Source organism: Diabrotica virgifera, chromosome 6, assembly GCF_917563875.1.
Source record: "Diabrotica virgifera virgifera chromosome 6, PGI_DIABVI_V3a".
NCBI lineage: Eukaryota > Metazoa > Arthropoda > Insecta > Coleoptera > Chrysomelidae > Diabrotica > Diabrotica virgifera.
In genome coordinates, this window is record NC_065448.1 from 205,268,213 (window position 1) to 205,293,726 (window position 25,514).

General features: G+C 33.8%; 1 protein-coding gene across 1 annotated transcript in view; it reads left to right on the forward strand.

Annotated features, from left to right (window-relative positions):
* Nucleotides 1-25,514, forward strand: part of LOC126887145 (serine/threonine-protein phosphatase 2A activator-like) — a 53,954-nt gene that overhangs the window by 12,299 nt on the left and 16,141 nt on the right. The window contains exons 3-5 of the mRNA XM_050654506.1: nt 2,420-2,626; nt 21,328-21,545; nt 22,673-22,797. Coding sequence (XP_050510463.1) covers nt 2,420-2,626; nt 21,328-21,545; nt 22,673-22,797 — 550 coding nt within the window. The remainder of the gene's footprint in view (nt 1-2,419; nt 2,627-21,327; nt 21,546-22,672; nt 22,798-25,514) is intronic.

Sequence of the window (25,514 nt, forward strand, 5' to 3'; positions counted from 1 at the left end):
AAACGGCATTAGAAAATAGCGGCAGGACGCTTATTTTAAAAGAAAAGATGTTTAATTATTACGAGTGGTTCCTGAGATACAACCGGTCAAAGTTGACCGGAATTTACGGCAAAGATATAAACAATAGGATCATAATTTTCAAACTATCACCTTTTTATTTTTGTCCTCTTTCTCCACACCAATTTTCACATCTTTAAAATACTTATAACATATATTATTATAATAAAAACTATCGATAATACGTGTGAAAATTGCTAAAAATAGCAAAATTCCAATCAAAAATTAGGTTGGAGAAAATGTAACCCTCAAAATTCAAAATCGGTATACGTTAAACAATGCATTTTCTCGGCTTCCCATGGAGCAATTTCCTTCATTCTTTTTTTGTTCCCTAATAACTGGAGTAGAGCCATCGAAATAACGCATTATTAAATGTCAAACTTGCTTTTGTTTTGTTATAATAGATTCATTTATTTACAGAAAACTACATATTTTTTCCAGTTGTAGGCTTTTTTTTAGATAAACTTACTACAAGTGTACCTTTTAAAGTTAAAAACATAAATATTCTCATTTGAAAGCTGTATAATTATTTAAACAATTTTTATTTAAACAAATTAAAATTTTGTGATATAATAAATAAATTAATTTATTATAACAAAACAAAAGCAAGTTTGACATTTAATAATGCGTTAATTCGATGGCTCTACTCGAGTTACTTGGGAACAAAAAAATAATGAAGGAAATTGCTCCATGGGAAGCCGAGAAAATGCATTTTTTTAACGTATACCGATTTTGAACTTTGAGTGTTACATTTTCTCCAACCTAATTTTTGATTGGAATTTTGCTATTTTTGGCAATTTTCACACGTATTATCGATAATTTTTTTATAATAATATATGTTATGAGTATTTTAAGGATATGGAAATTGGTGTGGAGAAAGAGGACAAAAATAAAAAGGTGATGGTTCGAAAATTATGATCCTATTGTTTATATCTTTGTCGTAAATTCCGGTCAACTTTGACCGGTTTTATCTCAGGAACTACTTATCATAATTAAACGTTTTTTCTTTTAAAAGAAGCGCCCTGCCGCTGTTTTTCGAATACCGTCTTTACAATTTAATTTAGTTTAATATTTCCCGAGATATTCTATTTGTTTATAAGCCAAAAAATTGTTTATAATTTTAAAATATTCCTGAGGCCGGTTAAATATTCCAATTTTAATTTTGTAAAGTACAGTAGATAGGTATAGTGTATTTTTATGAAAAAATCATAGTTATTCTTATGCACCATAATTATTGTCGTTATTATAGCGACCGTAAATTTTTAATTAACAATTCAATTGTTGCTAAACTGTTTATTCAATTTCCATCGGCTTCTGGAATTATAATCTATACAAAAAGGGTTTTTACATTACCAAGTTATTTAATTATTGATTAACAATTACTTATCTAAAATTTTAGTTGAAAATTAAAGATTTTGTTGGAAAAACCCGCTTTTTCCGGGGAAAGTTTTCGTCGAAGTGAATCGAGAAAAACACGTCTCTATGCAGAATTTAATTACGGTGAATTTTTATTTGGGTGGTTTTGGTGTAAAATTAAAATCTTTGGAGTTATAGAGCAAAAATTGAAAAAAACACGATTTTCGGGCGCCATTTTGTTTATAAAAAAAGTAGCACACTATCTGCGGACTTTGCATACCTATATTATTAATATATACCATCATAAGATTCGATTCCAGCAATAAAATTGCTGGTAAATAACTTTTCCCAAAAATGGCCTATTCTCCGATAATCAGCCCAGACTAGTAAGGGATTTCGAACTGAAGCGAATCAACACTAGCATTGGTAACCAGGCCATCGGGGAATACATGGCAAAGAAAGAGTTGGTGAGTATCAAAAAGTACCGCCCGCGACGGGATTCGAAGCCTGCATCGGAAAGCAACATAACTCTTACTGGGAATGTGAGCTGGTAGTATGAGCCAGTACTTATGCGATGGGGCTATTATCAAAACTTGAGTTGAAGACTGTGTAAATAGTGATTGCGCAGTACTACATTTCAGGTGACAAACACTTTTTGGAGACTTCTAAGTGACTAAAAGCATATGGCACCAATGCCAGATATTCCAGATACCAGGTACAATCCTCCTATACAAGCTGATACAGAAATCCAGAATTCTGGAATAAGTAGATATCATGAATAAATGTAAAATGGTGAAGGTGCAGGTGCAGTACGATCGGTTTATAACAGCGAACTTCTGAAAAAAAATTAATTAGATATTGATTGATCAATCAATGAGTACCTACTAAAACCAACGAAAACATATGTTTACCAAGAGGAGTGAGGAGCACAAACTATATTTATCTTTCTTTACCTAAGTTTTTCTAGTACTAATATATACTTACCTGTAATATATCCGTATTTTAGGAATATTTGGGTTTTATTTATACCCTGAACGATGCCATTAAAGGTAAATCCATTGAACAGGCATCAGCTAATGTTTCCACCGAGATTGATAAGATATGCGAATTATTAGATATTATAGGGATTTTGATGGAGGAATGTCCTACAGTTGAACATTGGGAAGAGAAATGCAATCCAGCATTTAGAGATTGGTACGAAAGAGTGAAAAATGTAAGTAGGTACTACCGAATAGTAATCATCATCATCAATCAGCCAATCGCGTCTACTGCTAGACATAGGCCTCCCTCAGTTCTTTCCAGTGTTCTCTACACTGGGCCGCTTGTAGCCAGTTTCTCGCTACTCTTTTGATTCTGTGGTCGTCCTCGGTTTCTTTTATACTTTCTGAGCCTCCATTCCATGATTCGTCTTGTCCACCGTCCATCTTGTGTTCTAGCTAAGTGCCCTGTCCAGTTACTCTTAAGCGTCGTGATTTTTTCGATGGCGTCTTCAACTCCTGATCTTTGCCTGATTTGTTGCTTTGTTATGTGGTCTCGAAGACTCACGTCCAGCATTGCACGTTCAATGGCTCGTTCTGCAACTCTTGAGTTTATTCGCGGATTTTTGCGTCAGTGTTCAAGTCTTTGCTCCATAAGTTTGTACAGCAAAACACATTGGTTATAAACGATTAACTTTTTGCTTGAGACACATGGGAATTGAACTTTTTAGAATGTGGCTTAGTTTGCCAAATGCTGCCCATGTCATGCCTATTGCATGTGTTTGATTTTCTCTGCTTATTTTGATCTCGTGCCCCAGATAAGTGTCTGTTTGTTGTATGGTAATATTGCCAATAGTCATATTTCCACTCATTAAGGGATTTGTCATAAGTTTAGTTTTCTCAAAGTTTATTTTTAATCCTGTTCTCTCAATCAGAATTTTAAGCAAATATATTATACTTACTTACTTTCCGTGTCCGGAACACCAACAACTTTAAATTCTGTATTTCCAATGGTTGGCCACATAAATGACCCTGTCATCTGCTATAATTAAGTCTTCTTCTGTGCAGGTCTCTCTCATCTCTGTGCATGATAGTAGATGCTGGCTGGTCTGAACCGCGCCACAGTCGCAGGTATTGTCCTCCTGGTTTCCCCATTTTTTCAGGTTACTAGCACAACGTGAAACGCCGGTTCTTAGTCTGTTTAGCGCTTTCCAAGTCGGATACGGTAAATTGTGTCCAGCAACCATTTCCTCTGAGGGAGAGAATGTGTTGCGGTAGCTGACGCTTGCCATAGTTGTATTCGGCGAGTCTCTGGCGCTTCGGGGATGGATATTGATGTTTTCAGGAAGCTTTTCCGAGATCTTAGTCTGCTTGGCTGAGTTTGGTGGTCATGTAAGGGGTGTCTTTGGTCCGTCTCCTACTTTTTTCGTTCTACCTCTGACGTGACCTTCCTCCTGATAAGTAGTGGAGCAATCCCAGCTATGGGATATACCTCTTCGATAGGTGTCGGTTTCAGGCAACCCGATATTATACGAACAGAGCATTCTCGTTGTTCTTTCCAAAAAATAAAAGAATTTCGTATTTTCTATTATTTATGAGAACATTTAATAGGTATTGGCTACTTTTTTAGGGTATTATTTTAGTATTATATTTAAATTATTTGTTTTAGCAATTTCGGATCTTATCGATCAGATATCCAGTTGATTTAGTTGGTAACACGTAACACTTTTTGAGATAAGCAAAATGCATATTTGTTATCACTTAATTATGAAAATTTATATTTACGGCATTTAGTAACTTATTTTGATTACAAATGGGGTTTACATTTTCGTCAGAGATTCTATATTTAAATTTATCCTAAAAAGCTAAAAAATAATCAGTTTCCTTTTACATGAATTTGAATATAGATAGATAAACGGGCAAAAACAAAACACTTGTCTATTTTCTATAGAAGTGCTTATAGTGAAGAAGTGCCTTAAAGTCCATTCACTTTACAAATTCCCAACTGTAAACAAACGCACGTGGAAGCGAAACAGTGCCAGTTTTTTGTAGTTTTTTTTTTGTAGAGTTAAGGCTTTAGAGTTATAAAAGCCTCCTCCATACACTTGCAGAAGTTTCTATTTTAAGCAAATTGTTTCCAATGATATCCTCTTCTCTATACAGTCCGTCTAATATACTTACCGTTGCACGTCATTATCTACGTCGGCAGGCCCGGACTGGGCCGCCGGCCCACCGGCCTGCGGGCCGGTGCGCCTTTTGCCTCCGTTAGTATCTATCCATTAAAAAAATTAAACGCTGAAATTTTTTTTTAATCTTTACACAAAGATTAGGCGGCTACAATTCCCCTAAAAACTGTTTTTACTTAATGAAGAAACAGAAAATGCTACAGAAACCTACATAATAAAGCCAGTGGGTACAACAAAATATAACTTGTATCACGTATCAGATAATCAAATAGCACAGATACGACGCGCGGCGCCCTCGAAGGCCATTTTTACGATTCGAGCGCCTTTCGTATGTATCAATATTCGCTGTTTTTATTATAATACATAGGCGCCCTCGAAGACCATTCCTACGATTTGGGCGCCTTTCGTAGGTATCAATTTCCGCTTTTCTGTTATAATCAATAGCTTAGATACGCGTAGATACGACGCGCGGTGCCCTCGAAGATAATTTTTACGTGATGGGCGCCTTTCGTAATGGGCAATTTCCTCTGTTTATATTACCTACTTATAAAAAATGGTCTTTGAGGGAGCTGCGCATCGAATCTAAGCCATTTGATTATCTGATACTTGATACAAACAGTGTTACATCCCATAATTGGTCTATAATAGATATGTGTAGTTTTCTGCGCTCCATAAGTACATTATACATATAGGATTGTTGTGTCCCAGAATCCTAAATAATGAAGCCAGTGGATACAACAAAATACAACTTGTAATCTTGTATCAGGTAAATTAGATAATCAAATAGCTTAGATGCGATGCACGGCGCCCTCGAAGACCAATTTTACGATTCAGGCGCCTTTCGTAGGTATCAATATCCGCTCTTTCTATTATTTCATAGCGCTCTAAAAGTTTGAAGTTTGAAGTCAAAAAGTGACTTCTATTGAACACCAATCATGATTTTTGTTAAATGTTTTTGAACCAGTAAATTCCTATGTAGAAGCAGTTGAAAAATTACTCAAACTTTTCAAAAATTTGTTTGGAGTCTCCAGAGAGCACCAAAAAATGTAACGGAGTTAAAGGGATACTGGAAAACTGAAGCTATATTTTTATGGTATCTTAATATAATTTACTATTCCCAACAAAAATAGCAAATTACTTTATGGATTTTAATTAAAATTAAATTTAAAAAAAAATCACAAGTAATATTTACTTATTTACTTTACATGCGCTAGGATTTGAAAAAGTTTGATGTAAAGAAGGGGGTCTAGCGCTTTTGTTTAGAGATTAAGTTGGCGCCTTTTTTAGGATTTGGGTTGGCGCCTTTTTTAGGAGCCAGTCCGGCCCTGTACGTCGGAGATCCACGTTGACATAGTTGCCAAAGTAAAAAAAATCCTGAATCCATTTTAAATCAAATTCATAATTATTGCAAAAGTGGATTATACAACGAAACAAATTAATATTCAATGTGAATAAATAAAAACATTAGAACTAGACAACAAGAATTAAGTTACAATCTTACGTTAATGTAAATAATAAAAACAATAAATATAATAAAACAAATACTTACAGTAAAGAATAACAACAAATCTGAAGTGTCAATACCACAACTGTCAAATAAATGTTACCAATTTATGCCAAAATATCACCTTCGTTCGATTACACTTACAGTGTGATCCGAACAAATGTGCTTCATAAAAACGCTTTATAATAAATTTATACAAATTAAATGAAACATATTATTGTGTATTTCTTTAAGTTAATATTAATAGAAATCTTCAAATATTATTTCTACGCGTATATAATAAAATATGTCTAGTGGCTGTAATTACAGTGAACCACAGTGAACTCAGTAAAATGATTCTAAAAAATAACACACCTACCGCCTAAATATTTCGTTGTTGGTATCATGTGACGTCACGGGCTATGACGCGGATGACGTGCACCGTTAAGTATATTAGACGGATATATTAATTGTCTGTCTATCGCGCCAGTGGCCTACTCGGCTTCTTACATTCAAGGAACTCTATCCACTCTTGTCAGTGGTTTACCCGCATCCTTATATCTTAAAGGGTTCTACAATCAACTAGTTTTTAATACCTACATCTATCATTATTGACTCGTTGCCACATCTTCTTCTTTTTCTGTGTTTAGACATCACTCTGTCTGTTTTTCAATGTACCTCCAGTAAGTTTTCGTTCCATCGTTTTCGTGACCTTCCCACTGACCGTCTTCCTATTGGGGAACCGTCCCTCGCCGTCCTTAATTACTACTCTATTTGTTGTCAGTTTTTGTGGTCGTTCCATTCTACTCTTTTGTTTGTTACCCAGCTCTTAATTGTCTCCACCTTGCATCTCCGTTGTATATATGTATTTCTAGCTCTGTCCCATAGCGTCTTAGCATCGATTTTTCTAGGGGTTTTCATCTCTGCTGTTTCTAGCATGTTGTGTCGTGTTTACTTTCATGACTCTTTTGTAAATTCTACCTTTCATTTCTTTCAGGTAACTTGCGGCTCTGTTTGTTCTATTCATTTGATCCACCTCACCACCTGAAGGCTCAGATAATCCCCCTGTCTTATCCCATTGCCAGCTGCTTCAATAGGGTACTTGCACATTTTTTTATTACATAATAATGTTCAGTTTTGTTTAAAAATGAGATTTCTAAAATTTCACGCTTCAAAAACTCATAATAACTCAGAAATACAAATTTAACATCTGCGATATTGAAATAGTTCAAACGACCCGTGACGTCACATAGTTCTAGTATATGGTTATATTTATGGTTATATTTAGGTATATTCTTCTTCTCCTTCTTTAGTTTATTGGCCTCCACCTACTTGGGTATTTGGCCAGCTCATTGTCGTGGAATAAGGGAAAAATATTTATATTCTAATGATATTTATCGTATGTCATTGTAATAATATATACCAGTTTGTTGAGATTGGAGATTGATACAGTTTTTGAAGGAAAGGAAAGAAGGTTTACTATGGAAAACTGGAAAATAAAACCATTTTGTAAAAGTTTTCTATGAATAGTTCAAACGATCAAAAACACTTGTGACGTCACATAACTTTTCTACTGACGTTTATAATGTCTAATTTAAAATTATATACAATTGTGTTTACTTTGTTGGTGCAGAATGTAAACATTAACCATATGACGTCACGACGCGTTTTGGGCTAGCTGCTTTAATTTGAATTTACAATCGTCTTGAGGGGCCAAACGGAACACAAAAACAACTTTTTTATCTTTGATACATGTTTTAAATTATGTTCTGTTGTGATTTATAACGTTTTTTTCGAATTTTATGTTTATGCAAGTTCCCTATTGGGTCAAATATTTCTTCTACTTTTACTTTCATTGTCTTGTTATGACAGATATTTTCGATCGTTTTGATTAGTCCTAGAGGTATATCTCTCTTGCTTGCAATAAATGGATAACATTTCATAGAAGTCGTGCTTCATGTCCAGGAAAGCTCGATTTTGTCTTTGTTATCTATATTTTCTACAATATTATCTATCGTTTTGTTTTTGCAAATTCCTATGTTTGTAATGTGGTTTTTTAATATTGATTTTTCCATTACATATCGTCCGTGATATTCTTAGTTTCATGGCAGTATTTTTATTGAATTAACATTAACATCTACGTTACTGTTTCAGTTACTGCCTTGGTGGAGGGGAAATCCAATGAAAATTTAACAACATAAAAAATTTAAACCCAAACTACGTAAAAGACACCTAAATAATAACTTATATGCAATAAGTTCCCTTAATTGTCCTAACTTTTGTACAATTTCTTAACTTATGGTAGGGGAGCCCAAGCGGGGATTTTTGCAGTTACTCGAGCGCGTCAGATTATTACATGGGGAGAAACCTTGTACCCTGAAAATGTACCTCTACCATATATTGGCTTTTAATGCAGGGGAGTTTGTTAAGGGGGGGGCCGAAAAAAAATCTATCCTTAGAAAAACTCGAAATCGTCAGGTTAAGTAAGATAAGGTAATTTAAGTACCGGGTGTCCCAATAAGAATGGCTCTCGGCCATATCTCAGGAACCGTTTATAGTAGAGCTTTGAAATAAAAAATTTTATAACAAAAGTTGCCTCAGGAAAAGCCTGGAAATTATTTTCATAATTGTGGGTCCACCGCTAGAGGGCGTAATTGAATATCAAAAATAAAAAAATCTAAATTTTACAAAATTTTCCTAATAAAGGGGCACTGGAAATTCGATTATTGTATTCTTCATCAAATTCTGCGCATATTTGATTTAACAAGTTTAACTCTACCTTTGCAAATAAGAGGTGGGGGTGAGTGGGAACCTTGTTATGAAAAAATGGCTGTAAGTTCGGTTCTGCTAAATCAAATTTTGAAAACTGGGTCTTGTTAAAGACAGATCTTTTTCTTCAATGTAAGCGTGATAATTTTGAACCATCCTAATAAGTAATAAGCCAGCTGGGAGGCGTTATTTAATTTTTTTCAGAAATCTAGTTTTCTTTGGAAAATATTAAATACAAGTATGAATTTTTAATCATACTTTATAAAATTAGATTAAATTAGCAATAGAATAGCGAAAACCGCATGTCGATACCTTTTTTTTTTTATCTCAAGATATCTCGAGAAACGTGTAAATTGTATACATAACTGTTACTATCACCGGTAAACTAAGTTAATGAAAAGTAGTGTGCTGTGGAAAAAACAAAATAACATTTTTCAGATGTCAACGTATAAAAATATAATTAATTAAAACAACAATATAAAGAGCAGTAATACTATTAAAATTAAATATAACACAGAACAAAAAGAACTACTTAGTGATGACCTAAATATTCAAATTGTTGCCCATCATACACTACTCTAGAATACATTATCCAGAGAATACTAAACGCCATTCAAAGCATATCGAGAGCAGAAATTAAGACTGCTGTTCAATCTACTCTTGAAAGAGTAAATGTTTGCAACGAAAATGATGGGCAAAAATTTGAACGTTTATGTCATCACTAAATAGTTGTTTTTATTTCTTTGTAATAGGGCTTTTCAACGCTTCTCATTTGTTTCGAGCCTCTGTCATATGCCGTATAATCCGTGTATAATATTAATATACGAGATATGAACGAGGCTCGAAACAAATGAGAAGCGTTGAAAAGACCTAATATACGTTGAGAGCTGGAAAATGTTTCTTTGTTGTTTCCATAGCACACTACTTTTAATGAATTATTTCGTTTACCGGTGACAGTAACAGTTATGTTTTTAAATTTACACGTTTTGTAAGATAGAAAAAGGTATTAACATGCGGTTTTCGCTATTCTGTTGCTAATTTTGTCTAATTTTGTAATATGGTATTAAAAATGCATGTTTGTATTTAATATTTTCCAAGGAACACTAGATTTCTGAAAAAAATTAAATAACGCCTTCTAGCTGGCATATTACTCAGTAAGTTGGTTCGAAATCATAACTTTTACATTGATGAAAAAGATCTATCTTCAACAAGACCAAGTTTGCAAAATTTGATTAAGCAGAACCGGACTCACAGCCAGTTTTTCATAACAAGGTTCCCACTCACCCCCACCTCTTATTTCCAAAGATAGACCTAAACTTGTCAAATCAAGTATGCGTAGAATTTTATGAAGAATACGACGATCGGATTTCCAGTGCCCCTTCATTAGGAAAATTTTGTAAAATTTAGATTTTTTAATTTTTGATATTCAATTACGCCCTCTAGCGGTGGTCCCACAATTATGAAAATAATTTCCAGGCTTTTCCTGAGGCAACTTTTGTCATAAAATTTTTTATTTCAAAGCTCTACTATAAACGGTTCCTGAGATATGGCCGAGAGCCATTCTTATTGGAACACCCGGTACATACATGCAAAACAGTGTACATTTCAAAAATCTGACGATTTGAGCGGGGTGAGTCCCAAAGTTTCACAAGAAAAATGGGAATATTTCGCGAAATGGATGGCAGATTGAAAAACTAAAAAATACATGCTCCATATTTTTCAAAAATCTATCGGATGATACCAAACACGACTTCCCACGGAGAGGGGTGGTGGGTAAATTTAATACTGTAAATACGAATCCCGCGATATTTCGCGAAATGAACATCAGATCAAAAAACTGAAAAATAGACTTATTCAATATTTTTGAAAAATCTATCGAAAGACACCAAACACGACCCCCACGGAGGTGGGGTGTTGGGTTACTTTAAAATCTTAAATGGGAGCCCCTATTTTTTTATTGCAGATTTGGATTCCTTACGTAAAAATAAGTAACTTTTATTCGAGACACTTTTTCGAATTATGGATAGATGGCGCTATAATCGGAAAAAACGATTGTTGGAAATGGAAAATTAAGTTAAAAATGGAAAGTCCTCACTAAAATGAAAAACTTTACTTAACTTTTTTTGGTTTTAGGACCTACTCTTCACAACCCAATACCTATTTATTATTCTTCACAACCCATAACGCTCGAGTGACTGCACATTTAGCATAATTTGCTCCCCTACCATTATGACAATGTGTTTTTGACGAATATCGACATTACTCGAAAATCTTCCTTTATTATTTATTGGCAGTAAATGTTTCATCAGATAATTTTCAAAATGATTATCGAATGACAAATATTAAAGTTGAAAAAGGGGAATTATTTTTAAAATTTACATGCCTCCATCTTGTAATTAATAATGAATCTTAATGTACTCATGCGGTTATGGTTATAGGTACGTCACGATCATCCTCATGAAAAATTAAATTGATACATTCATTTTAAGTTTAAAATTGCCTTTATCATACTTTTTGCCCCTAATACTTTTTGATACATTAATTTTGATTAATAAAGAAGATTATTGTTTCAAGAGCGTTTTTTTGTGGCATTTACGTTGTCTATCTTCAATAAAAAATGGAAAAATAAAATCTTTTGAAGTTTGGACGTACCCAGAAAACTTTACTATCATGTTTGGGAAAGGCTTCTTTATCCTCCTGGATTTTATGAAACTATCTACACATAGCTCCTTATACTATTATATTAATATTTATATTACTATTATATTATATTAATACTTACGTATTAAACAAAGTTGCAGATTTATAATTCTTTTATTAAAAGCTTACTTACGCATGGAATCAAGACTTGGCAATTCAATCGCCACAACGAAGAAGGAAGAGAAGGAGCTGTTATTAATCAAGTACAGGGCCGTAACTACCATTGGGGCAACCGGGGCAGTGCCCCGGGGCCCCCGGCCAAGAGGGGCCCCACAGAGGCCTCCTTTTGGTTGGCCGTGCATTGATTTTAACGAGGAAAATAAAAATATGTAATTTAAAAGCCGATATGAACGAAATATTTTCAAATGACACAATTTTAAAAAGACAGCAACATAAAGTCTTAATTTTTCACTTGGGAAATTAGTCTTTTCGACTAAAATGCAATTGGAACAGAACATGGGCCCTGAGGCTTGAGCTAAGCCGGGACCCCAGAGACCTTAACATAAAAATTTAAATTATTAGTTAGGCAATTAGTTATTTCGGCGTAACAAAACCTAAAATGCCATTGAAAGAGGGGACCCGGGCTAAGCTGGGGCCCCAAAGACCTTTCGTAAAGATATAAATTGTTGCTGAAGAAATTAGATATTTTGGCTAAATAAAAATTAAAATGCAACCGGAATAGGGGCCCCAGGTCCCAGCCCAGCTACTTTGTATTAACTAATTTTCCCAGACAACATCTTGGTATGTGAAAGGAACCACATGGTACCACATTTTGAAAAGAAGAGTAAGGGTAAAATAGAATGAGCACATTAGGATCAGTCCCACCACTACACTGACCAGCTTCACTGACTTTGTTTGGCTCACATTGCAGTTGCTTAAGGCACCTTAAGGTGCATTTAGGTTTGCTTGGTAGTTCGCTTGGTTATTCGTTCGCTACAAAGTAAGACCATTTACATTGTAGCGTACGAACGCATTCGTTGATGATCCGTCCACAATGTCAGATACAGATGAAGATGTATTCATTAGAGCTGCTCATTTTATAATTATTGCAAGACATGCTGAAAAAAAAAAGAAAGAAGAGAGTGTGGTGTTCACACAGGAGGGAAACTGCGTTTTCAAGGGGTTAAATATTAAACATTTTCCGGACCCCCCTTGCGCTGGGGGGTAGGGGCCCCCAGATTACGTTTTCTCCGGAGCCCCAACATCGTAGTTACGGCCCTGATCAAGTACAGCTGGTTCCTAAAAAACTGATACGACTCTTAGTAAGATTTGATCATTTTGAGCAGTGTATTTGGTTGGTTTAACATTATGTTATATTTATTATGACAGACAAATAATAAAATAAACAAACAAATAACTGATTACATATGTTAATTCATAAATTGTATCTAATAATTATTAAGGTCTAAATTTTGATATTATTTTGAATTCTTGCAGTTTTCGCATCTTCAAAAGGATTCTTTTCTAATCTCTCCAAAAGCGTACGATCTCCATGAACGGTAGACATTTTTGTCTTCCAGAACCTTGCTTTCTTTCGAGAATTTCTTGTTCTCTCCATCTTTTATTAATATTAAAAACTGTTGTTCTGCTTACGTTAAAATGGTTCGCCAGGGCAGATAGTGACCAACCATCTTCTAATTTCGCTACAATTCTTGTTTTTAGTTCTTTGCTAGCATGTGGAGCCATTTTTTGAGGTTGAACAGAATAAGTTATATGCAATGAACTGTCAATACGGATGGAATGGCCCTTTCCCGTTCAAATAGTGAAGCGAGATTGCCACCAACATACAAGAGAGAGGTTCTAGAGAGAGACAGACAAGGTGCTGGAGAATTTGACAGGCCGTGTAATTTGAGTTGCCTATATAAATGGACCCGATTGAATCAGTATTGACAGTTCGTTGAATGGACCTCATATTTTAATTTTCAGGGCTGATTGGTAGTACATATTTCAAAATTTAAATACTTTTTTGTATTTGCAGAGTAAATAGAGAACAGAGTACCATACTTGGTGTTTAAATCAGTTTAAATACTTTTCAGAATTGTTATTTGTATTTATCAAAACAAATACCTACTTTCCTAAAGTATTTGGGAGTTAAATAATTTTAAAACTATTTAAATACTAAATTAGTGACTGTTTTATATAAAGTGAAGAAGTAGTCCTTGATTATGTTTTTATGTTACTTTTATTTCCCCGATTTAAGTTGATATAGGCAACTCAAATTACACGGCCTGTCAAAGTTTCCAGCACCTTGTCTGTCTCTCTCTAGGACCTCTCTCTTGTATCGTGGCTGCATTAATTGTCTTCCTGCCGATTCCATCCGTATTGACAGTTCATTGGTTATATGACAAATTTTAAGATTTGGCAGTGACAGTGACAGTATGTAAATAATAAGTATTTATCCTTCAAAATATATTGCTCAATTTTCTAGAAAATACGCTTTAAGAGGCGTATTAATTTTTTTTAGGAACCAGCTGTACATGTACAGCTGGTTCCTAAAAAAACTGATGCGTATTTTGTACAAAGTTGAGCAGTGTATTTTGAAGGATAAATACTTATTATTTACATACTGTCACTGTCACTGTCACTGCCAAATTTTAAAATTTGTCAGATAACTTATTATGTTCAACGTCAGAAAATGGCTCCACATGCTAGCAAAGAACCAAAAACAAGAATTGTAACGAAATTAGAAGATGATGGGTCACTATCTGCTGTAAAGAACCATTTTAACGTAAGCAGAACAACAACAATAATAAAAGATGTATGTGTGTATGTTCACAAAGAGGAGATGGCAATTAATAAAAGATGGAGAGAACAAGAAACTCTCGAAAGAAGGCAAGGTTCTGGAAGACCAAAAGTATCTACCGCTCATGACGATCGTACGCTTTTGGAGAGATAAGAAGAGAATCCATTTGAAGATACGAAAACTGCAAGAATTCAAAATAATATCAAAAGTGAGACCTTAATAGTTTATTCTAGCATCAGTTTCAAACGGTTTGAAACCATCAGCGAATAGTGGACCAGCGCGAGTAGAGGGGATAGCACTGGTGACTGTATTATGTTCTCTCACTGACCAACTGTTTTCTGACGGTTTCTGCCTAATTTGACTGTTTGCTAGAACAAACCTTTACAATTTATGAATTAACATAATATGTAATCAGTTGTTTGTTTATTTCATTATTTGTCTGTCATAATAAATATAATATAATGTCAAACCAATCAAATACACTGCTCAAAATGACCAAATCTTACTAAGAGTCGTATCAGTTTTTTTAGGAACCAGCTGTAGGTACATCAGAAATATCTCACACGGTATACGCTGTGAGCTTCGCTGGTGTCGTTCCTAGCGGTTACTAATTCAACTTTTACTGGTAATTTTTAAATTTATTATTTAATTGTTATCGCTTAATATTTACAACGCAAAAAAGTAATTAAATTGTAATCGATTTTTTTAAGATTTTTCTAATCATTTTGACGTTCTATTGATAAAATATCAATTTCTTACTTCGGATACTTTGACAATAATCGTGTAGATGGCGCTAAGATTATAATAGATTATTTATAATTAGATATTACGGAACATTAAAAAAACTTAAATTCAGTATTTAAAACGTAAGTATATTTAAGGTAAAAATATATACCACAGCTTTGACCAACTAATATTGTTTATAATTAATGTTTTTAATTTTAATTTTAAATTAATCACTTTGACATTTATGTCAAATTTCCGGTAAACGTTTACAAACTTGTCACTACTGGCGTTCGCGAATTTGTAAATATCCCCTCTACGTACGAGCTCACAGCGTATAGGCAGGCACATAAACCGAATGAATGAGAGACCTAATAGCAACACAAATTTACAACTGTAAACTAATAGAAGAATGATAAAAAATCCTGGGAAGAAAAACACAAGAAATACATAGTGACACCCCATTTTATTCTCGCGGTGCTTAAGGCGGTTCTTAAGATGTCACGACACATTTAAGAAATTTCATGTTACTATTAAAATATTGTATAATTCTTCTTATTGATCCGTTTAATATCGAAGATTGGCGATCCAAATGTCAATTGTAGCTATGAAAACTGCTGCACGAAAGATTTCTTCAGATGAACGGAAAAACCATCTTCTCATGTCTTTCAGCCACTAGTTCTGGCGTATTCCTACTGATCTCTTGCCTTTATGTACTTTACCTTTCAATACGATTTGAAGTAATTCATATCTTTCACCTCTCAACACTTGACCCAAGAATTGTATTTTCCTTTCTTTAATTATTCGTAGTACCGAAGTACCTCTTTGTTAATAATAGCTTTTTGTACCCATGGAATTCTCAGCAGCCACATGCATATACAGTAGGGTGCATCAAAAAGGCGAAAAAATTTTTTTTTTTTGCGATGGAAAAGTAATACCTCACAAAAGTTACCCAATCAACTGTTAAATATTTTGGTAAAATTTTTTCGAAATTGGAAAATATCTTCTGTCCCCCCAAGACAATTAAAAATTTTGAAAAAATGTTAACAGACGAAAAAAATTTTTATTTCGAAACGAAAATGTAATAGCTCACAAAAGTTGCCTAACACACTATTTAGTATTTTAGTAAAATTGCGTTGAAATAAAAAAATATTTTCTGCCCCCCACGGCAACTAAAAATTAGAAAAAATACATTAATATGCGAATATCTTTTGTAAGGGAAATGTAATACCTTATAGAAATTGAATAAATAAATTCGGTTTAAATTGAAAAATATTTTCTGGTTTCACAAGGCAATTAAAAATTTTACTTAAGAAAAGTATACTAAAACATTCTTTTTATAACAAAATAGCCTAACTTATCCGTCTCCCTGACGTCACCCAAGTTTTTTAATACTAAAATAAATATAAAGCAAAGTACAAAATTAGGTATATAAATATTACAAAAATATATGGTAAAAGCATTCTATTCGAAGATGTCTTCCGATTTAGCACTAAAGTGGGGCATAGTTTTTCTGGAATCCATTCGAGTTTTTATAAATCCATCCCTCGAATACGCTTCACAAACTGCTAGAGAAGCTTGTGTCACAAGATTGACACATCGTTCTACATATTGTTTGTGGCAGTAAAATTTCTCAATCTCAATGTTAAAATGGTCTAAGTTAGGATTCTTAGTAAAATCTCGCAGATTGTCACTCGAAAATCTAGAGAATATAGGTGGTTCGGTAAGGTGATATTCTTGTTAGTTAATTAACTCAAAGTAGTCGTTTGAATCAAAATTTTTATAGGAGAAAGTTTGAAGACCCTCACGTTTTTTGATTTGGTCACTGGCAAACTTCTTTTGATGTCCAAGGGGTAGATCATTTGAATGTCGCAGACATACAAACCACTGAAGTGGTTTTTTAAGATGTTCTTCTAACAGCCGTATTACATCACCCTTAACGCCAGTATTTACGACTGTTTCGTCACATACAATAGCTGGATTTGATACTTTCTGATATACATACCAGACAGCGGATACCCATATCCGAAATATTTGCACCCTGGCTCATGCACAAGTGTTATGTGTTCTTTCCCGATCGATTGACCATAAAACTTGGTATTGTTTTTTACTTGAGCTAAAGTTTTGTCTTTGCGTCGGTAACTTTTTTCTTTTACCGTTGTTGTTTCTGATTATATTTGTTTTTGTTTTCCCTATCAATCGAGCTTATCACCATTTTTCTGGGACCTCTTTGATTTAAGAGAAATTCGCGCTCATCCAGAGGCACTTTTTGAGATTTGCTACAAAGACAATTAATCAGAGTGTCACATTTGCAAGCTGCAAGATCGAAACGTGTAGTTTTACTGTTGTTCTTAAAGCCTTGAATTTTATTTTTGTAAAATTCACTGTTTTGCCTGTTCTTAAATGGTTTCATAAGTTTCATATATTTGTCATGATTAAAAGCTGAATAATTCTTGTATGTTAAATTATTGGAATTAAAGCCTTTTTTCATATTTCCTTCAATTTAATTGCAACCTGTTCGGCAATACCAGAAAATTCTGGCTCTTTCTTGCTGAGTTTTTTATCCTCTTGCAACCACAAAACTTCATTGCTTGTTTGTATTTCGGTAAAACATTTTCAGGTATATTTGGTGGTTGCCCAAAAATGGGGCGGTCCACATCACATCTTGATTTTATTCCCCATGGTCCTGGTTTATCTATTTTAATCTTTAATTTACAAACAACAATAATAACAAAGTAAGGAATCGCATCAAACATAAGTGAAAATTACACGCACGGACTCACGAAGCCGGACATTTCAAAGGGGTTGGGGAGACTAAAAAAACAAATAAAACTTTAAATATCGTTAAAATTTGTAATTGACAACATTTTAAGTTTTCTTTAATTTATCTTATATCGAGTTAGCTCATATTTTATTCCAAATAATAAATTGAAATTTCCATAAAAATCAGATATTCAAGGTCGTTGGGGGGGGGGGGGCACAAAATTCGCTTAGAAAAAAAATTTAAAATACTAATATGCTAAAAAATAACACTAGCAACTTTTTCACGCTATTAGATATAACATTTCCAACTTTTATTTTTTCGATGCACCCTAATATACAGGGTGGAGAGGAACACGCCAAACTTTAAGACTGTATAATATACGTAAAAATAAAAAAATAACTCATATGTTGTTATTCGATTTTCATTTGTTTCCGAGATATGGGGTGTTAAAATTTTTCTTGCAAACTGACGATTTATTTATTGCTCTAAAACCGGTTGAGGTGTGCAAATGAAATTTGGTGGGTTTTAAGACGTAGTTGTTGCGTATGTTTTGACACACTACTAAGAATTTTATTTTCACCATTGGCGCGTGTACAGGTAATAGTCTGAGATTTTTTTAAGAAAAAAAAATAGTACGCCACTGAGATATTTCAAATTAAAAATTATTTTTGAATTCCCTGTTCAATTTCTGACAAACAATATACCTTCATGTTTGTTCATACGATGCTTCGTTTTTATGCAAAAAATAAAATATCTTAACGCTTACAAAGTATTCGAAATAAGTTTCTACACATTCATATAGAAACTTCGTCGAAAACTTTGTAAGCGTTAAGATGTTTTATTTTTGCATGAAAACGAAGCGTCGCATAAAAAAAAGGTAAGATAAATTTTTTGGCACAAATTGAACGAGGAATTCAAGAAATATTTTTAATTTGAAATATTTCAGTGGCGTACCATTTTTTTTCTTAAAAAATTACAGACTATTACCCGTACGCGCGCCAATGGTGAATATAAAATTCTTAATTGTGTGTTAAAACATGCGCAATAACTATGTATTAAAACCCACCAAATTTTATTTGCACACCTCAACCGGTTTTAGAGCAATAAATAAATCGTCAGTTTGTACGAAAAATTTTAACACCCCGTATCTCGGAAACAAATGAAAATCGAATATCAACATATGAGTTATTTTTGATTATTTTTACGTATATTATACAGTCTTAAAATTTGGTGCGTTCCTCCCCACTCACCCTGTATACATCTCAAAAGCATCTATTCTTTTTTCTGTTTCAGAGCCTATTGTTCAATTTTCACAGTCATACAATCTTGTAAAAAATATTTTCACGTTCTTTTCCTCGCTTGTACAATTCTTGATAGGATTTCTTTTTTAACACTTTTCAGCCCACATTATTTTTGGGTTTCGAAGTTTCACATTCATTTATGACTAGCCTCTTCTTCTTCATGTACCATGTCCTTTCAGAACGTTGGTTACCATCATAGCTATCTTAATTTTATTCACTGCCACCCTAAATAGCATGCTTGTATCAACACCATACCAATCTCGCAAGTTCTTCAACCATGAGGTTCTTCTTCGTCCTGGACTTCGTTTGCCTGCTATTTTTCCTTGCATGATATTTTGTAGCAACCTATATTTGAGACCTCTCATTACATGTCCGAACTACTCCAGCTTTCTCTGCTTGATGCTTTTTATGATCTCAGTAGTCTTGCTGAGACGTTCTAGTATTGTGGAGTTTCGAATCTTCTCCACTCAGGAAACTTTTAAAATACTTCTATAGCACCACATTTCGAAACTCTTAAGGCGATTTAGATCGATTTTATTCACAGTCCGGAACTCGACACCATAAAGTAAGACCGAGAACACGTAGCAGCGAAGTAGGCGGATCCTCAATACCAATTTTAGGTCTCTGTTACTAGCGCTTACTGAAATAACTGACAAATAAGTCAATGCAGCGTCAAATAAATGAAGGCAGTGTCAAATAAATGTCAATGAAGTGTCAAACAATGTCAATGAAGTGTCAAATAAATCAATACTAGAACTGTCAAATAAATGAACTGTCAACATTGCCATGATCCCAAATGGGATCATCTGACTGGAAAGGGTTTTAAGTTATACTGGCTATTGACATTTGCTCCCAAATATTTTATGTAAGATACCTGTTCTCTTATTTGTCCATGGCGGTACGTTTATTGGTGTCTTTGAAAATACTAAAATATTAGTTTTGGAAACGTTTAGATGTAAATCGAACATTTCACTATGACGAACTACCGCATTTATTATACAGTAGACTCCCTCTATAACGAGAACTGAAATGGCAGACTAATTACCTCGTTATAAGCGGATCTCGTTATATCAGACAACAATAATATAGTGGATACATATGAATATATCGTTTTTTAAAACATTAACTTCCTGTAGTGAAGCCATTCGGAGCAATATAAGATGGCTAAATATTGTTTCCTCAACAATAAGGCTTCGCCATCATAAATTGTAAATTTTCTTACAATATTCAATATCGGTCGATAGATAAACAGAACAGGAAGAGGATTATTAGGCGGTGGATTTTATTACAGCACTATCCTCGATAAAGAGACAGATGTGTCGACACAGTGAGTTGGGGTATTTATTTATAGCCATTACCGCACTAAAAACAGGTAAAGATACATATTCTACGATTTTATTTTTCCACGTTATAACCAATATGCCTCGTTATAGAGGTGTTACAGTTCAATGGGAATTTCATGGGACATCTAGTGTACCTCGTTATAAGCGAAACCTCGTAATAACAGTGTTCGTTATAGAGGGAGTCTACTGTATTTTGTAGTTCTTGTGCGTTGCTTGCTATTAGGAAGGTATCATCAGCGTACCTGATATTGTCTATGCTGGTGCCGTTAATCTTAATTCCTACTTGGACCTCGTCTAATGCTTTTCTGCATATAGACACCGAATAGAGATTTAATAATGGCGGCGATAAGACACAACCCTGTCGTACCCCTCGTAGGATTCGTATATCTTCGGGTGTTAGTTATGTGCTGTATTTCAGTTGTTGCTGTTTGGTGCCTATACATATCGTACTGAGTTCTACGGGAATTGTTCCCAAAATTTCGATCATCTTTTGATGGTTAACGCGGTCAAATGCTTTTTAATAATAATCAATAAAACATGCATATACGTACAGGGTGAGGCAAATAAAGGGCCTATTAGAAATATCTCGAGAACTAACGGCAACAGAATCATAAAAATTTGAATTATGGGTTTTTGAAGGGTCATCTGTTTAATGAAAATATTTTCATCTATTTGCTACTTCCGGTTATAGCGGGTTATAGCGACCCACTAGTGGGTTGCGACTACGACCCACCGGTTGAGAAACGCTGGGAGATCGGTGACCTTTCCGTTTCTCTAAGCTTTTACTGCTTGAATAATCTCTTCTTTATTCGATAATCTGTGGATGGTAATGATGGTATATAACAAGGTCTATCATCGTCAAAAACTGTCTGAATCTATTTTATAATTGACCGTTTACTAACTAACTGTTATTTCTTAATTGCAGCAAGCCATTATTTTACTTCAAACAGTTATACCAGAACCTTTGCATAGAGCAATACCAGAAATAATGATCTATTTTGTGGAAGGCTTCGGTGGTTCTATAAATGTTGAATATGGAACCATCCATGAACTATCTTTTCTTTTGTTTTTATGTTCTCTTTTTAAAATTGGATATTTGAAAACATCCGATATATCTGCAGTAGCTACTAAAGTGTTTTTAAGGTATGTATCTATTTTTCTATTACTTACATAATAATGTTCAGTTTTGTTTAAAATTGTGATTTCCAAAATGTCATGCCTCAAAAACTCATAATAACTTAGAAACACAAATTTAAAATCTTCTGTGTATTTAAACCATTTCAAACTACCCAAAAAGCGCGTGAAAACTTGTGACGTCACGTCATTATATTTTATAATGACATTTATCGTATGTCATTTAGGTCTGGATCCCGCGTATGAAAAAAAAGTTGATTAATAGCAAGCTGAAAATTTGTTAATAGCTTAAGGGTGTCTAGTCGGATAAACTTTGATATATGGGAACACTGGAATAGTGGCAGTTTTAATTGTGGAACAGGTTAAAAATTTGGAACGGTCACACCACGAAAACGGCACATGTATTTTGTCCGACAGAACAGACTTAAACTCTTCGAACAGAGATTAAATTCTCATACAAAAATCAGACTGCTATTTAACACCAAATGGGCGTTTTAATGAGTGGAACATGTAGAATATGTCAAATGACAGGAATTATGACAGGTGATAAATAGCAGTCTGATTTTTGCATGAGAGTTTAATCTCTGTTCGGAGAGTTTAAGTCTGTTCTGTCGGACAAAATAAATGTGCCGTTTTCGTGGTGTGACCGTTCCAAATTTTTAACCCGTTCCACAATTAAAACTGCCCCTGTTCCAGTGTTCCCATATATCAACGTTTATCCGACTAGACACCCTTAAGCTATTAACAAATTTTCAGCTTGCTCTTAATCAACTTTTTTTTCATACGCGGGATCCAGACCTATTGTAATAATATACATAACAAAAACACTCAAATATTAGTCAGAAATAGCAACTATCAAAATATTTATAAAACTGAGTGTCATAAAGAATGCCAAACCTAATGAATAAATGTCGAGGACATCAAATACTATAATGATATGACGAAGCTAAACCTGGAGCTAAGCGACTGTGGATCAGATCATAAGCCGCTAAAAACAAACTGCTCGCCCAAACTATACAAAACTAATATAAAAATACTTCAGACAAAACAGTTATTAAGGGCAAGGCTTAACTTTTTTTTATGTCGGTATTTGTTGGTATAAAAAATAATATTTATACAGTTTGTTAATATTTTAGGTACCTAAAATTGGCTCGAAAGCTACAAATAACTTACCAGATGGAACCATTTGGAAATGAGGGGGTGTGGAGTCTGGATGATTATCAATTTGTACCCTTTATTTTGGGCAGTTCACAATTAATTGGTTAGTTATTATCGATATTTCAAATTTCAATCTTAGTTTATAATTGCAAGAAATTTCTGTTTTTCTACTTGGCCTTCGAACCATTTTTCATTTATTCTATTTTTTATTTTTTTTTGGTATTTTTAAGAAAAAAACTTGAAAGTCCATATGTTAACGATTTATTCCAATCACAACTCAGTATTCAAACCCCCTTGTCGGTGTTCGTTTTATTTAATCACAGTACTTATCCTATTTACCTTATCTAAAAATCCTTCTTATTTTATTTTTTTCTTGTTATTTAACTTGTTAATTTTCTTGTTTACAGTTTATATAGGTAACGCATTAGCAAGTAAATCACCAACAATTTAGTAAAAAATTAAAATAATTGATTTTTTCATCTTATGACGGCACCACACTTCGCTATGGGTTCGCTATGGCTTCGCTATGAGCCACACTTCGCGGGTTTATTCAACAATAATATGCTTTATTTGCATGCATAAACGCATAATCACGCGTCCAGTTGTCGACTGGCCACAAGTAATTATTTGTCAACTGCCCACAGTGCCCGCACTGCTCTTTGCTCTTGATTATTCACTAGCGATCGCTCTTGTGTCGCCAAACGAAAAAGTAATGCGATTTCTTGATTTATATCAGATGCAACCTTGCATTTGGAATCCAAAAAATAGTTGCCATAAGATAAAAACTAGTGATGAGCAAAACAAGAACAAGACCAAGACCAGGCTAGTCTTGGTCTTGGTCTTGTTCTTGCAAGCTTGGTCTTGCAGCTAAAAGGCAGTCTTGGTCTTGGTCTTGGTCTTGCACTAGCCGGTCTTGTTCTTGGTCTTGGTCTTGCTTTTTTGGTAGTAATAATTTGAACCAAACAATTTCGAATAAAATGTACATTGAAATAAATAAAGATGTGAAGAATGAACCTATATTTTTTGCTTTAAAATTTTAACAGAATGTAGAATGTAGTTTCAAACGGATACCAATTTTAACATTATACATTCACCTAATGACCTAATTATTTCTCTCTATATAAAGAGATTAGAGTATATTTTTATAATGGTAATGTTTATCAGTAGGAAAAACCTGCATTTACAACCCTTGTTGCAATTGCCGGCCTTCGGTTGTGTCACGTTGTGTTTTGCATGCTGTCGATACCTGCCGCCTGCCTTCAGACCACGTCTTGAGTCTGGATTACTGTTTATTGCCCCTGTATTTTAATAAAATGTTAAAGAAAAAGATCTTCCTAAAGGTGCCACAGATGGTCGGGGACCTTCAATTCACGGATTTTACGAAAAGGGATAAACGGTTATAGTTGTTAACAGATAATGATCTGCTCCTTTCACTCGAACACTGTAGTATTTATCCTACGAGGGTCAAATTTAAGAACATAAATTAAATTTTTTTAAGAGAACACAAAAATAAAATATTTTTTACTCTATTTAATCATTATTTAATATAATTAACTTTTTTTATAAACTAACTAAAACATACATTTTAGTAAATACTTACATATTTACCATACCTATTTATAGACCTAATACTATAACATAATACCTAAACCTAATGGGGAGTTATAAACGCTTAATTCTGTAATTTGTTATCTTGCAGTTCTTTAATTTTATTTAAACTACATTGCTCTCGTAACACGAGTTATTCGCACTTTTTATTTTCACATATTTTTGGATTGAATACCCATTATGACATTTAAAAAGTTGAAAATATTCGGATGTGGGTAGTAAAAACTAGAATTTAAAACACACTGAAATGATGCGCATGCATTTCAAGTGCGGCACATACTATTTGTAGTACTGGCCCTTTCTGAGGAAAACTTAGATTCTTCCAAATAGTTTTCAACTATGAAATCAGTAAAATTCTTTACGCGTTTGTCATCCGGGATTTTTACAAATAATTCAACTTCCAACTTTAGTTGATTGTAAAAAATTAATCCAAAAAAATAATTTTAAAAATTTCCCAGTATCGGAATTTTTGTCATTATATTCAGAAACTGAACCTAAGCTTTGGATTTTGCGATACCAAGCTTGACACATTACAATCGACAACCAGTTATTTTTTATTCAGGCCACAATGCTTTCACAGCATTGTGAATCCCTTTTCAAAATCTATTATGATATTTTTTGTATTAATTTTAAATTTAACGACCTACATTTTTCCTCGATTATGCGAAAAGAATTGAAATAAGTGTCAGTATTTTTATTAGACAAAAAAGCGAAAACTACTGGTACATAAAAACCGTTTTTAATTGCATTTTTTTTAATGGATTACCCTATCTATAATTACATTTTTTTGCCTTACAAGTAATTTCAATTGTCCTTGAACTGTCGCCGTTTGAAAACTTGCCTTCTGGACACTTTGAAAGTTGAGAAAATGCAAACCGTTTGACTTAATCAAAACGACTTAAAAATATAACCAAAATATTATGTATTTTAAAAATTCGATATTGTTTAAGGTTTCTTACAATGTCAGTATATATTATTGAACTAAAAAAATAAAGATAAATAATAAAAACCAATTTTTCTCAAAAAAGTGCAAGAGTCTTGCAGGTTGGTCTTGGTCTTGAGTGGTCTTGCAAGGTTCGGTCTTGGTCTTGGTCTTGTTCTTACAAGCTTGGTCTTGGTCTTGGTCTTGCAACCAAAAGGCGGTCTTGGTCTTGGTCTTGGTCTTGCTGCAAGACCAAGACCAAGACCGCAAGACCAAGACCGGTCTCGCTC